Source organism: Telopea speciosissima, chromosome 4 (assembly GCF_018873765.1).
Source record: "Telopea speciosissima isolate NSW1024214 ecotype Mountain lineage chromosome 4, Tspe_v1, whole genome shotgun sequence".
Taxonomy (NCBI): domain Eukaryota; kingdom Viridiplantae; phylum Streptophyta; class Magnoliopsida; order Proteales; family Proteaceae; genus Telopea; species Telopea speciosissima.
Window position 1 is genome coordinate 929,063 of NC_057919.1, and position 14,814 is coordinate 943,876.

The 14,814-nt window shown below is 42.1% G+C and overlaps 1 protein-coding gene across 6 annotated transcripts in view; it reads left to right on the forward strand.

Annotated features, from left to right (window-relative positions):
* The window catches only part of LOC122658887, a 46,480-nt gene that overhangs the window by 4,745 nt on the left and 26,921 nt on the right, over positions 1-14,814 (forward strand). For all 6 annotated transcript variants that reach the window (XM_043854041.1, XM_043854036.1, XM_043854039.1 and 3 more), the window contains exon 2: positions 10,678-10,825. In XM_043854041.1, coding sequence (XP_043709976.1) covers positions 10,678-10,825 — 148 coding nt within the window. The remainder of the gene's footprint in view (positions 1-10,677; positions 10,826-14,814) is intronic.

A 14,814-nucleotide genomic window follows, 5' to 3' on the forward strand; every position in this document is an offset into this window, starting at 1 on the left:
CAAGCTCTAGGGTCTGGGTTGCCCGTTTAGCCTTTCCAAAAGGCTTCTGGTGGGCCTTACCCGCCAAACAGGCCTCACATGTCGGTAGGTTAACTTTAGCGAGTGAGCCAAGAAGGCCTTCTCGAGCTAGCCGTCCCATCATATCTCGACCTATGTGTCCTAGTCTAGCGTGCCAAGTAATTGAATCAGGACTAGTATTAGAATCAACTACAAAAGATGAAGAGAAAACAATAGGAATTATCAAATCTAATTTAATAAAACCATTCTCAAGTCTACAATATCCAAAACTACTACCATCCAATCGAATCTCAAAAGAGTCACCATAAAAAATAAAGGAGTACCCTAAAGTCAATAATGCAGTAATGGAAAGTAGATTATGCTGGATTTCTGGTGCGTATAGCACATCATGAAGTAGCAAGATGCGCCCAGTGCGCAAGGTGAGCTGGTAGGTACCAACTCCTCGAACTGTTTCACTTGTGCCATTTCCCATGTAGATACTTTGGGCGTCATCCAGAATCTTTCTATAATCTATGAACCCTCCTCGATCTCGCGCTATGTGTCTTATTGCATCTGTATCCACAATCCAATCAGATTGGGTTTGGACAACCAAAACATGTGTAAATACAAAAGTACAAGGAGAGAGGCAGAAATGGTACCTGCTTCGCTTCAGTGCAGTCACGAGCGAAGTACCCCATCTTCTGGCAGTTATAGCACTTGACCTTAGTGATATCTTTCTTTCCACCTCGCTTGACACGTCGGCGCTTGGTGGTCTTACGCCCAGTTGGCGCAGCTTTCTGAGCTTGATCCTGATTCCCAGTGTTTCTCTGTCTCTTGCGCTTAGACCCATTATTGTGCTGCCCCGCTTGGGCGACAAGGGCATGTGATTGGGTCGCCTTTAGGCGCTCCGCCTCTAGTTCCACATGAGCGGCAATGTCATTAAATGTCTTGACAGTGTCGTTATATGTCAGAACTATCTTCATTGGCTCCCAGGAATTAGGCAACATCCTGATGACGACCTGTACTTGCTGCTCATCAATAAGGTGTACCCCAGCATCATCCAATTTTCGAATCATGTCTTTCACGACCCTGAGGTGTTCAACCATAGTGTGCTTGGGGTCCTTATGGTACATCTCAAACTTCAAGGTCATGGACCTAAGTCTGGTCGTGGATGTACCGCCACAGTCGAGCCTTACTTGGCCCCACATGGACTTGGCAGTCTCGCACTTCTCATACTGGCCGATAAGATCATCGTGCATCGTGCTTAACATAAGAAAGCGCGCACTACAATCTCTCTTAAATCAATTGTTGTAAGCCTCTTTTTCTTGACGGTGACGGGCGGTAGTACCCATTTCGGGTAGGGCCATCTCAGTGGTCAGGAGGTCTAGGTAATCTTGCTCATTAAGCAAGAACTTGGCCTTTCGGTGCCACATGTCATAGTTGGTGCCATCCAACTTGTTACCTTGGTTAAGGTCAGCAACAACACTTTTCGATGCCTTCACTACAATGTGCAAGGGAGGACATTTAGTATACATCCATAAATCCAAAAATTTGTTCAAGAAAACCTAATTAAAATTAATGGTACCTTTCCCCACACAGTGAGACAAAAAACTTCGCTAAGCTGGTAATCAAATCTCACATTGTGGGGGTCTGGTGATGTATAACTTTAATTAATTTCGAACAAAAATGGGAGGAAATGGCATCTCCCAACCACAATTTAATGCGCCATACACACAGGTGCACAAGGGACTCAATAAAGAGACCCAGTTTGGTACTTGAAGTGACATGCCGAGTCGATACTAGGTTGTGATACGCAGTGCAGTAGCTCCCATTACATGGCTTCTCAAAAATAAAATATTTGAAAATACAACCGGCTCTTTACATTCAAGATCTCTACTACAAACTACCGGCAAGCACTGCACTTTGTATCACTTCCAGGTCCCAACTCTAACGCATATCTGTCCAAATAAACACATCACTTGACAAGTACCAAATCCATCCCATGAGAAATAAACAATAAAACACATGGCTGCATGGGATGGGGTGTTTGACAGCGATATCCTAATGGCAGCGTCAAACAGGTCTGTACCGTAATGGGGGGGAATCACATGTTTCTTTATTAACAAAGTGGCCTTAGGCGATCTCCAATACACATGGAAAAAATATGGGACGATTTGGGGCAACACCCTATCTCCCATTTTTCTCCCATGGATCTCACAAAATGATTTCTCACTAATGGGGGGTGCATATGACAAATAAAATACCCCCTAAAAACGAGAAACCCTACAGGGGAGATCCCCAAAATTTGTTAGGGGCCACAAGAACAAATCACAAATACAAGATATGCTTCAATAAAGAAACCACATGAATAACATATCATGGACAAACCCCATGCATAACAAAATAAAGCATATGCATATAACAAAAACCATATCACATGCATTTTGTTAGAACCAAAACCCCCATATTTTGCATATAGTTATAACTAAAATACAAATCATGTATGCATCTGTTTTATAACTATAAAAAACAAACCATAAAAAAAAAGGTTTTTTTTTTTAATTTCTTTCTTTTTCTCTTTCTTCTTCTTCTCCTTTTCTGTTTTTTGGTTCAAACGTGCTGCTGCTTCTTTTTTTTTTTGTTTTTTTTTTTTTGTGAATTGTTGCAGCGTCGTGCTTGGCGCTGCTGAGCATGGCTGCTGCCGCAGCCTGCAACCTTTTTTTTTTTTTTTTAAAAACCCTACTGTGCCAAGCATGGCTGCTGCCCCAGCCTGCTGCGCACACTCGGTCGCGGCAGCCGCACGCAGCTGGCCCCTCCCCTTCTTCCCTTCGTGTTTTTCTCTTCTGTGCGCACTTGGACACAGCCGCGGTAGCAGCCGCGCGCTGCTGCCTCGCTGTGCGCTAAGGGCTGCAGCCTCCATATGATTCATCGAATGGGAAGAACAGCCAAGGAAGGGACAAAAGAGATAAAAAGAAGAAAGAAAAGAGAAACGATTGTGCAGCTTTCCAAAATATTTTTTTTTAATCTCTAAAAGAAAATATCATGTGCGAACCGCAAACCCTAATGGCTTTGATACCACTGTTAGGGAAACATGCTTTCTATTCCATATACACGGAGGTTTAGGGATTACCTGAACTGAATGGAATCGCAACGGAAGGGACGATCGAATGCGTCTTGCAGTTACGAGCACGCCTCGATCTCCACAAGCTTCTTACTTCGTAGAGAAACCCACACCACAAAACCCTAGGCAACTGAATGGAAACCCTAGGATAACACAGAACTTGAAAGAGGGAGAGATGTAATCGATTAATGTAATCGATTAATGCACACTTAGGGTTTATGCCTTATATCTATTTATAGGCTAAACCCTGAGATAAGCCAATCAGAGGAGGGATCGGTCACTTAAGTGACCGTCCCTCTCTCTCTCTCATTTTTGGCTCAGCCGGCCTGCCCCATGTGGGCGGACCAGCTGGGCCTCAGGCCCATGAACGATTTACACTTCTACTTCCTTATGCACCACTTCTCTTGCCCTTTTGTCTCTAGTGAGTTCAACTAGACATTGCTAAGTTCTAACATGTTCTTGTGGTGAAATCCATTTATATACTATGATCTGAACCCCGTTGAGAGTACTGGATTATTCTCTTTTTTATAATAAGTGAGAGCACAAAAGTTTCACAATATTAATAGAGAAGCTAGGAAACACTTTTATCCACCCCTTCCCCTTCTCTTCATTTCAATGAGATTCCCTGTAATGAAACAGGCGATATATTGAACCAACTAGAAAGTTAGTTCCCCCCTCCCCTCTCCTGGAATAGAGTAGTTTGTATCTAAGATAGATTGTGAAGAAGAATGCAATCTCCAAGTCCAAAATACTAGGTTATTGGTACGACATAGGTGTTCACTGGACAGATTCGGAAAGATAAGCTCACAACACCATCAGAGTGGAAATTTGTAGTGTTGAATTAGTAAATGATCACAAGTTGTATAAGACCAACCAACTCAACTTTATTAATTGATCTGATGTTTCATAAATGTACTAGTGCTTCTCTCCGGACAATTAGACAATTCTTTCCTCTCTACCAAAAAAGAAAGACATTTCTTTCCTTATTATCCTTTTCCCATTATTTTTTTCTCTCCCCTTTCAAATGTCCTCTGTTGTTGGGCATGGAATAGAGGCAGTCAATTACATGACGCTACCAGATCTGAATTCATTTTCTATGACAGGGAGTCTAGCAGGAAGCATAGTTCTTTGATGGTTTGGGGTCTGTTATGTACTTATATGTGTGGCCACTTGGCCCTAACTTGGATTCTAGAGCTGTTGATCAGATCCTTGTCTTGATCTAGCATAACAAAGAATGATGCCGATCATACTTGGAAGTTGGAAGGTGTTAAATTCCATGGGTTTTTTCTATTGTGGGGTAGGACTTTTGCTAATAAGCTTTGAGATAAAGGAAAGCTTAGTAGTAAAAAATTTAATTGCTTTACTGACTCTCCCGTGTCGTTCCATATCCCTCACTCTCCCCGATGAGACATACCTTTGCCATCTAACCCCGTCCACTACTCTCTCTCTTCTCCCTTCTTTTCTTTTCCTTTATGCTTCATCTCCCTTAACCCCTTTCTAGATTGGATTTGACGGTCTAGCTGGTCGCTAATGGTATTTGAAGGGGCTCTCCCCTCTGACCCCATCCTTTTTGTCTATTCCAGTCACTCACTTCCCCCCCCCCCCCAGGCATTCTCTCTTGATGTCTGCGATTAGGATTTCTCCTTCATCGTGTAATCCTTGATCTCTCCTCATCTAGCTCTAGGCGCTCTTGACTGTTATGGTCGCTCTCTCATCTTCCTCTTTAGGTCTTCTGGTTTGATGAAGCTTCCCTTAGCTCAATCTTCGTGCTCTTTGCTTTTGAGCTTTGAAGCACTGCTTTGCGTACGCGCTTAGCTTTATCTTGAGCATTTATCCTACTTTGCTCTCTGAGCTTAGCTATCTGGTTCTATTAGACTATCTTGTCTTTGCTTCCTTGAAGCCTCCATTCCCCATTGTAAGTATTCCCCTATCCTGCTTATTTTCTAACTCATTTCTTTTGCCTGCATCTCTCTGTTTCAGAACTGCTACCAACACTATGCCTTCTAGTCACTCGGGTTCCCACCACTATTTGGTTCCAAACGACCATCTCGAAGTGGTCCTTGGCATTTTGAGGGACGTAACCATCTCTTTTCCTTCTGGAAATCTGACTCTCTGAACCTCAAACCGCGGTACCATGCACACTACCATCTTCAAGACCGAACCTTCCACGGCTACTCGATTGGCTTCCCCAAACTAAATAGGGAAGCCCTCTATGAAGCTTTGCGAAGGATGTGGGAACCCCTCAGAGCCCTCTTTGTTAGATGCTATGATCGAGGCTGTTTTTCCATGGAATGTGAGTCTGAGGCTAAGAGGGACAACATTGTGCTTCGTTCTCCTTGGTGGTTCGACAAGCTCCTTCTCCATCTGGTCCTCCATGATGTCGAAGACCCCTACTATGCTTTTGAAAGGGGTTCCGTCCCCTTCTGGACAAATCCATGGGATCTCGTTATCCTGTTACAGCATTGGTGCGATTTGCCAAGCTATCTCTTGTGTTGGCTGTGTCTTGGATTTCAACCTCAACCCTGTTGAACTGGGTTTACCTATTTACTCTGCAAGGGTCAAGTTCTTTTCAAAAAAAGATGATCCATTTGTGTGACTTCCAAAATCAGAGATGTTGGAGGAGTAAGCTTTCTGTCACTTTACGATATGAGTTGTTTCACCTACAGTCGCATATTCCATGACATGGCCCACTGCCCATTTTTTAGAGGATCCCCGGACATGGAGTTGCCCCCACTTGGCTTTTACAACAATGCTGTTAATATCAGTGATTTAGATGAAGAAAAGAGAGAAAAAGGGAGAAGAAGAAGAGATTGAACTGCAAGCTTTTGGGGAAAATAATATGTCGTATTATTCTCCCCTCTTTCTAATATATATTATAGTGCATCCGAAATACAAAAAGAGGACCAAAAGGCCCAAAATACCCCCACTTAACCATTCTCGGTATTAGCACCAGGCGCTAATACCGAGAACATCATCCTCGACTTCTAGCACTCCCCCTCAAGCTAGAGCATAGATATTAATCATGCCCAGCTTGTCACAAATATAATCGATTCTCACACCCCCCAAAGACTTAGTAAAAACATCAGCAAGCTGCTCTCCAGTACGAACATGCTGTGGAGCAATAAGACCTTGTAGTTTTTCTCGAACAAAATGACAATCAACCTCTATGTGTTTTGTCCTTTCATGGAACACAGGGTTGGAAGCAATATGGATAGAAGCTTGATTGTCACACCATAACTGTGTAGGAGACTTGTCTACAAACTTCGATTCAGCCAACAACTGCTTCATCCACATCAATTCACAAGTAACTTGGGCCATAGCTCGATACTCTGACTCTGCACTCGATCTGGCCACTACTGGCTGTTTCTTAGTCTTCCAAGACACCAAGTTTCCTCCCACAAAGACACAATATCTAGTAGTAGATCTCCTATCCACAGGAGATCTGGCCCAATCAACATCACTAAATCCCTCAACCCGTCCATGACCATGATCAGTGTAGTGTAGACCACGGCCTGGAGCCTTTTTCAAGTATCTCAAAATTCGAATCACAGCATCCCAATGTGACGTCCTTGGAGAGGACAGAAATTGACTCACTACACTAAATGGAAAAGCAATGTTCGGACGAGTCACGGTGAGATAATTCAATTTACCAACAAGTCTTCGATATTTTTTCGGGTCATCAAGAACATCGCCACTGTCACTTGTCAACTTTAAATTTGGGTCCATTGGAGTATCCAAAGGTTTAGACCCAAGCATACCTGTTTCTGTAAGCAGGTCAAGGACATACTTTCTCTGGGAGAGAGAAATACCTTTGCTAGATTGAGCAACCTCGACCCCAAGGAAGTACTTCAACTTGCCAAGATCCTTGGTCTGAAATTTATACTGTAAATGTACTTTCAGCTGCTTGATACCTTCAACATCATCACCAATGATGACGATATCATCTACATGTACCACCAAAATTAACCTGCCAGCTTTGCTATGTCGATAGAACACCGAATGATCACTGCCACACCGAGTCAGCCCAAACTCCAAATCAACATCAGAAAATCTCCCAAACCAGGCTCTAGGAGATTGCTTCAAACCATACAACGACTTCCTGAGTTTGCAAACCAGACCAGACTCCCCCTGAGCAACAAACCCAGGAGGTTGCTCCATATACACCTCCTCATGGAGATCACCATGAAGGAATGCGTTCTTCACATCCAACTGAAAAAGTGGCCAGTGATGAGAAGCAGGAAGAGAAATCAAGAGACGAACAAAGGCAAGCTTGGCAACCGAGGAAAAAGTATCAAAATAATCAACCCTATAGACCTGGGTATAACCCTTGGCGACCAACCGTGCCTTCAAACGAGCTAAGGAGCCATCTGGATTTACCTTCACAACATACACCCACCGACAACCAACGGCCTTTGCACCAGCAGGTAAAGGCACCAAATCCCAAGTTCGATTTTAATTTTCTGTTCATCCAAAAAAAAAAAATCCCAAGTTCGATTTTCAGCCAAAGCAGATAATTCCTCCTCCATAGCTGTCCTCTAGCCAAAATGGCACAATGCCTCTGCAACAGACTTAGGAGTAGGATAAGACTCAATAGTAGAGAGACAAGAAGAAAAGTTAGCAGACAAACCAGCATAGGAAACAAAATGAGATAAAGGATGTTTAGTACAACTACGAACACCCTTACGATGAGCAATAGGAATATCCAAATTAGAAGGAGGAACACTTAACTGAGGAGCGGGATCTGTAGACAAAGGAGGTGCTGGAGGAGCAGTAGAGGCCGGGGGTGTTGCATCAGCACGAGGACGACGGACAAAAGTGAACCGAACCGGAGGAGGTGCTGGCCGAACAGGTGGAGGTGGCAGTGATGAAACAGCAGCAGTTGGAACCTGTGAGACAGATCGCTGAACCACATACAAAGGAATCTCATCGTCCAACTCAGAAGGAACAACCCAAACAATTTTCCCATGCTTCATCATCTTCGGGTTTGGCCTTTGTAAGATGTTTCTGCCACGCATTGTCCTTGGCACAGAGTTGTTTGGTTTCGTGGCAACATTCCTCGTCATAGCCTCACTGCTTGGCACGCCCTTGCAAGCTGTCTTCCTACCCAAGCCTTTCTTATTTATCGGCATATTCAGGTCCCTTCCAGCTGCTGTCTCTGTTGGAACGGGACTGAAGATGTCGATCACCTATTCTTCACTTGCCCCTTTGCCTCCTCCATCTGGACCCGTGTTCTTCACCATTGTTGGCCTGGTCGGCGCACTCCTCTTCCTCTTAGCAGAGAATGGATTTGGATCGACATGACATTCGGAGGGAAGTCCATTTGCGATTCGGTCGGCAAGATTGCCTTTTGTGCCACTATCTCCCACATTTGGATGGAACGTAACCTTAGAAGATGGACATCCAACTCCCGCTCTTTAGACATGATTTGGAAGGCCATCTTTTTCGATGTTTCATCTAAAGTTAGATCCCTCCCCCTTAAGGATGTAAAGGATTCCCCAAGGAACAGGCTCATTGTTGTCTCCTGGGGTCTCCCTACATCAATTTTGCGCCCTAACTAGTCCCTAGTTTCGGCTTGTTTGCCCTTGGGCTTGTATATTCCCTCTCTTTCTTCGTAATATATTTTTATTCATCCAAAAAAAAGATGTTTCTGTTGGCCGTGACCCGTCAAAATAACCCAAACAATTTTCTTCCACTGCTGAATGTTACTTACCCCTTCCAATTTCTTCTCTGTAATAGACTTGGAAGAGCCCGAGACAACTTCAGCAACAACTTCTTTTGAATGTCCACTTGTTTCACCCATCACAACAAGCAAAAAATGCAGCTTCAACAAATTAAACTTCAACAGAAATATTGGACAGCAATAGTCCCTCCAAAATAAAATAAATACTGATTTCTTATAGGTCTTCATAGTATTTACTAATTTCATTCCTTCTACTTTCTATTTCTATTGTTGTTACGATCTTTCTCAGTTTCTAAATTCTGTTTTCACCTACTTTCTATGTTTTATTTCACTTGCCATTCTTTCACATTATTGGCTGTTTCTTTTTGTTACTAATCCTAAGTTTCTAATTTTAAACTTTCTATTTTTCAAACTTCCTTGATTCCCTCCAATCTGTCCAACAGATTCTCTTCTATTTGGAGAAGTCGCTCCTCACACGTACTGAGCCCATGGACCAGGGTTGTAACTTGTAATCAGATCTGATCACCCTACAATTGTTCTCTGGTTGTTTTTATTTTTGGGGTAATGAGAGCCCTGTGATGCTGGTTGTTTTGCTGGAGTCCTAATCCTCTTGTTTGAGTGACTTAGGACCACATCAGTATTATACTGCCCCCCCCCCCCTTGTTGGTATTCTCTTTGGTGGGGGAGTACCTTCGTTTCTGCTTGAATTACATTCACACCATCATCTTCAGATTATTTATCTCCACTTAACTTTTGACTTAATTACATTCATGGGTTATTATGTAAACACTTTTTTTACTGATATTCTATGAACACTATAGTTCTCTCTTTTAGATCATATATACATTTGCTAAATTATATTCCTGTGTAATCACAGAAAAATTAGACCGAAATTTCTGAATAATGACTGAACAATCTGAAGATCTTATTTCAGCCACCAAACCAAAACAACTGATGAAATGCATTTTACAGCTAAGGTGGATAACTTTTTTGATACATCTTGTTAGTTCGCCTCCTGGCCCCCATCTTTTTCTCGTCCTTGGCTGAGAGGGAGTTAAAGTGACTTGTTTCTTTGGCAACTCTTGCATCTCTTATCATTTCCTGCTCTCAATTGATACATTTCTCTTATGGTTTTTGAGTTTCTATAAAAAGTTTGTTGCTTAAGAGAGAGAGTGAGACAAGGAATATGTGTTTGAATTCTCAGAATCCTGCTCACCACATTAATTGGCTAACTTGTGTTGCATCAAGTTCATGCTTGTTTGCATCATGGGACTTAACTGCTTTTTCTCCCGAGTACATTTCAGACAACCTTTGGCATGGAAGGGCCACCTAAAACTGTGGAGCTTTGAACTAAGTGTAAACTCCTGTTAAATTCACTAAAATTTGGTTATTTACTTCTGTTCATGAGTAACATGTCCATTCCTGGACTATGCCACATACTGAACACAATTATCCACTTAGCAGTGCAATAAAATGTGATTGATTGGAGGGATCCTATTAGGGGTTATCTGATTGGATTAACCTGTCCCTTGGAGGTTGTTTCGGGTCATATTTGTAACCACTAAATGGTTGTCATGGCTGCTCTGCATACGTAACAAATTTATGGAATATGCTAAGTCGGATGGATATCAAATCTGTTGGCATCCCAACTCCCAATATCCTCTCTTTGGAAGGTGGATTGAAGGTAAATAAACCACAATCAAGCAAGGATTAGATCCTCTTGAAGGATATTTTCTTTCAGTTATTATGATTTTTCTTGCCAGATAAGCCATCCATCCCAAGAAACTTGAGGTTTTATTGCTTTTTAATTTAATAATTGTCTGATTGTCTCCTACCAAAAGAATAATATCATAATAACACCTATTGGGATTTACAACAGGCGCAAAAACTTTTAGAAGGCATTCTGGACAAAAGCCTGGTTGTGGTGAGGAAACCCCTCTCTATATTGGATGATGATCACCTGTTTGATGAAGGTGGAGTTCGATTATTTAGACAAGCCCCTCCTGGCATCGTGTTTGACCCTATTGGTAAGTGCTTACAATCAGATGCTACCATATTACTACTTACTAGTTTCTTTAAAAAAATTTGGAAAAGTAATATTAGAAGCCAGTTTTACTTTATTCCATAGACCCCAAACATGGTCTCCTGATGATCAATGCGATTACTGTTTGATAGTTGATACCTGAAAACTTATGGAAACTTTGAGTCAAATGTCAATTAAGATGAGTATACCGGGTGACTCGTGGACATTAATCAACTCTGAAGTGAATAATCTGTGGCTGTGGTCACTTCATCCTAGATATACTGAGTTTCATCATGTTCAAATAGTTAAGTTAGAAGTTGAGTCTGTCATTGAGTTACACATTTTCATTCAACTCAGTCAAGGAAGTTGGAGTCCACATTGACATCTGTTAACAAAACAGGAATTTCGTGAATGGCTTGAATGATCAATGAGATCAGTCAAGCTCTCTATTTATAATAATAATAATAAAAGAGATTACAAAGGGAAATACTGTTCACGACATTGTTCACATGAACAGTGTCACGGCCCAAATTACAATTCTACCCTTGTTCAAAAGTACATAAATAAAGCATAAATAAAATACCAAAAATACCCTTATAATATCGGGTAACACATATCAATACTCCCCCTCAAGTTGGGGCATAGATATCACACATGCCCAACTTGACTAGACTAGGATAAAACAACTTCCCACTCAACCCTTTGGTGAAGACATCAGCCAGTTGATCTCCGGACTTCACAATAGGGATACAAATCTGCCCACTCTCTAACTTCTCCTTGATGAAGTGTCTGTCAATCTCCACATGTTTGGTACGGTCATGCTGCACTGGATTGTGGGCAATGCTAATTGCTGCTTTGTTGTCACAGTACATCATTGGAAGATGAACAGAACCACGGAAATCAAGGAGTAAACTTTGAAGCCACAACATTTTGCTTTTTACTCCGCCATGTGACCAGATTTCCTCCAACAAAAGTACAATAGCCGGAGGTAGATTTCCTGTCAGGGTTACCACCTCAGTCAGCAACTGTGTAAGCCTCAATGCGAAGATGGTCATGAGGAGACAAAAGGATCCCCTTTCCTGGAGTTGACTTCAAATAATGGAGAATACGAAGAACAGTAGCGTATGGAACCCTTCCCATTAATAGGAGAAAGGGAACCATTAGGTACTCGAACACTGTTTTTGCCAGAAGATGGAGAATAAAGATGAAATACATGGGAGGAGCCAGTCATGTGGTTAGTGGCACCGGAATCTATAATCCAAGGACTGGATACAGCCGATGCATACAAACTACTGACTGGAGTACTTGAGGCAAAATTAGAACCAGGAGGGGCAGCAGGTGCAGATGCCGTAGTGGAGGCAGTGGAAGAGGCCTGTAGCATGCGACAGAAAGTTAGGAGCTCATCCTGAGTAAGCCCAATGTCAGATGAAGGGGCAGCAGCAACAGTAGTAGGAGAATCAGCCATATGAGCCTTGGGCTTAAACTTCCCACGGGCTTTCTTTTCCTTAAAATCAGCAGGCTTCCCATGGAGCTTCCAACATTGGGCCTTAGTATGATAGAGCCTGTTGCAGTGTTCACACTTGACAGGACCTTTAGGGACAGCAGTACCACCATCAGTAGTGGTAAGAGAAGGAGTACTGGAAGCAACTTGCAAGGTGGATCGATCAACAGTAGAGGAATGCAGCATAGCAGCCCGACGAGAAATCTCATTATGAACCAAGGCAAAGGCCTGCTCTAGGGATGGAAAAGGGGACTGCCCAAGTACTTGCACCCGAATAGGATCAAACTCCATATTTAGTCCAGCCAAAAAATCATAGACACGTATTTTGTCAACGTGTTTGCGATAGGAAGCCAGATCAGTAGCAGTAGAGGGCTGATAGTCGGAGTAATGATCCAATTGCTGCCACATGTTCTTGAGGGCAGCATAGTATTTGGAGACGGAGAGCTCCTGTTGGGTAGTGGCATTAGCCTTCTTTCTAATCTCATAGACCTGTGCATCATTCCCCGTGCGACCATAAGTCTCTTTGGCACCATTCCAGATAGTATGGGCTGTGTCCAGTAGAAGAAAATTGTCTGAGATATCCCCTTGCATAGAATGGATCAAGTAGGACATCACCATCGAATCATTAGATAACCACTTGTTGAGTTGAGAACCCTCTTCCACTGGTTTAGTTGTTGTCCCAAGAAGATGGCCAGTGAGTTCACGGCCAGCTACTGTCAAATAGGTAGACCGAGACCACTTCAGGTAGTTAGAGCCATCAAGTTCTATTAGGGCAGCAAGGGGAAGAAAATCAGTCCGGGGCGGGCCATCAATGCCAGAAGAGGCCGAAGAAGAATCTGAACCAGTCATTGCAGCAGGTAACCAATCTTCAATGAAGCAGCAAATAGCCAAAAAATATCCAAAAAAAATTCTGGAATCGACCCCCAATAGAAGAGGGTTGTATTGGAGCAAAATATCTCAAATATGTAGGCTGGGAATGATGTCGAATGAAGGCAGCAAGGGTGCCAATCAGATGCAGCAGGAGCCAGCAGCCCAACCCCAAGATAGATTAGTGTCAGGGTTTTGAAAAAAACCCTGAGAAGAGAGATCGATAAGGGGTTGGGGTCTTCAACCAATCTGATGAAGTGAATAGGGGCTGAGAACAATATCAAATAAAGATCCCACAATAGAAGATGCAGCCGAAACAGATGTAGAGGCCTGATCTCCAAAAAAAATAGGAATCTTCAAATCGCAGACAGTTCTTCAGCTCCACTCGATCCAAAAAGGAGGTATGTTGGGGCAGCAGCTAGATCATTACGATCACCTCAGTAGTGCTGCCCTGATGGGAGAAGAAGAACCAAAAGAAAGGAAGAAAGAAGAAGGGAAGAAGCTCGATGGAGGGAAGGAGAAAAAAATCGAAGGGAGGGAGGTGGGTTTTGAAAACCTAGATCAGAGTGTATTTGGCTCTGATGCCATGTTAACAAAACAGGAATTTCGTGAATGGCTTGAATGATCAATGAGATCAGTCAAGCTCTCTATTTATAATAATAATAATAAAAGAGATTACAAAGGGAAACACTATTCACGATACTGTTTATGTGAACAGTGTCACAGCCCAAATTACAATTCTACCCTTGTTCAAAAGTACATAAATAAAGCATAAATAAAATACCAAAAATACCCTTATAATATCGGGTAACAAATCTCAACAACATCAATAATTGCACCATAAATTGGACAGTTCAGTTTGTGGCAATGGCGTTGTAAAAATAACAGAACCTGAATCAGCACCTGGTTATTAGAAAGAGAGAAGAAGAGAAGACGAGAGAGGATGAGAGAATTCCGCCCACGGTTTGAGAGAATGGCTGAACACTCACACCCAAGGTTTAAAATATCGGTATCGGTATGGGTATCGTATCGGAAGAATGATTTTAAGAGACATCGTATCGAAGATACATATCGTACGCTACAGATACACATGGAAATGGTCAATATACACATGGAAATACACTTTTGGAGTAAAAAAACAATATAAATAAGCAATGTATAACATGTATCTTGCATAAACACTAAATGGAGAACAACATATAAGGAGACAAGAAACTTTCATTGATTTGAGTACAAATCCTTGCAAATGATCAAGTTTGATGCATGAACTAACTTTGTTTTACCTAAATCTATCGATTTATAGCACAAAATAGGATAAAAAACCATGATTTAAATTTTGAACACAAAGATCATGTTTTTCTGAAACCTACCTTCTCTGTAAAATCTCCTTTTCTATGAAAACTCCTTCAATCTTTGATCTCAAAAACAAAATCATAGTCTAATAATCACATGGGCCTTTAGTGGTCGTATAAACATGTATCGGTCGGTATCGACTGTATCGGTATGTATCAACCGATACAATATGATACCAACCGAGACACCATTTTCTATTAAAAAAAAAAAAAACAGCAAATTACTCAGACCTTTCTGACAATTCAGGGAACCTCCCCTGTGCTTCTGACAAC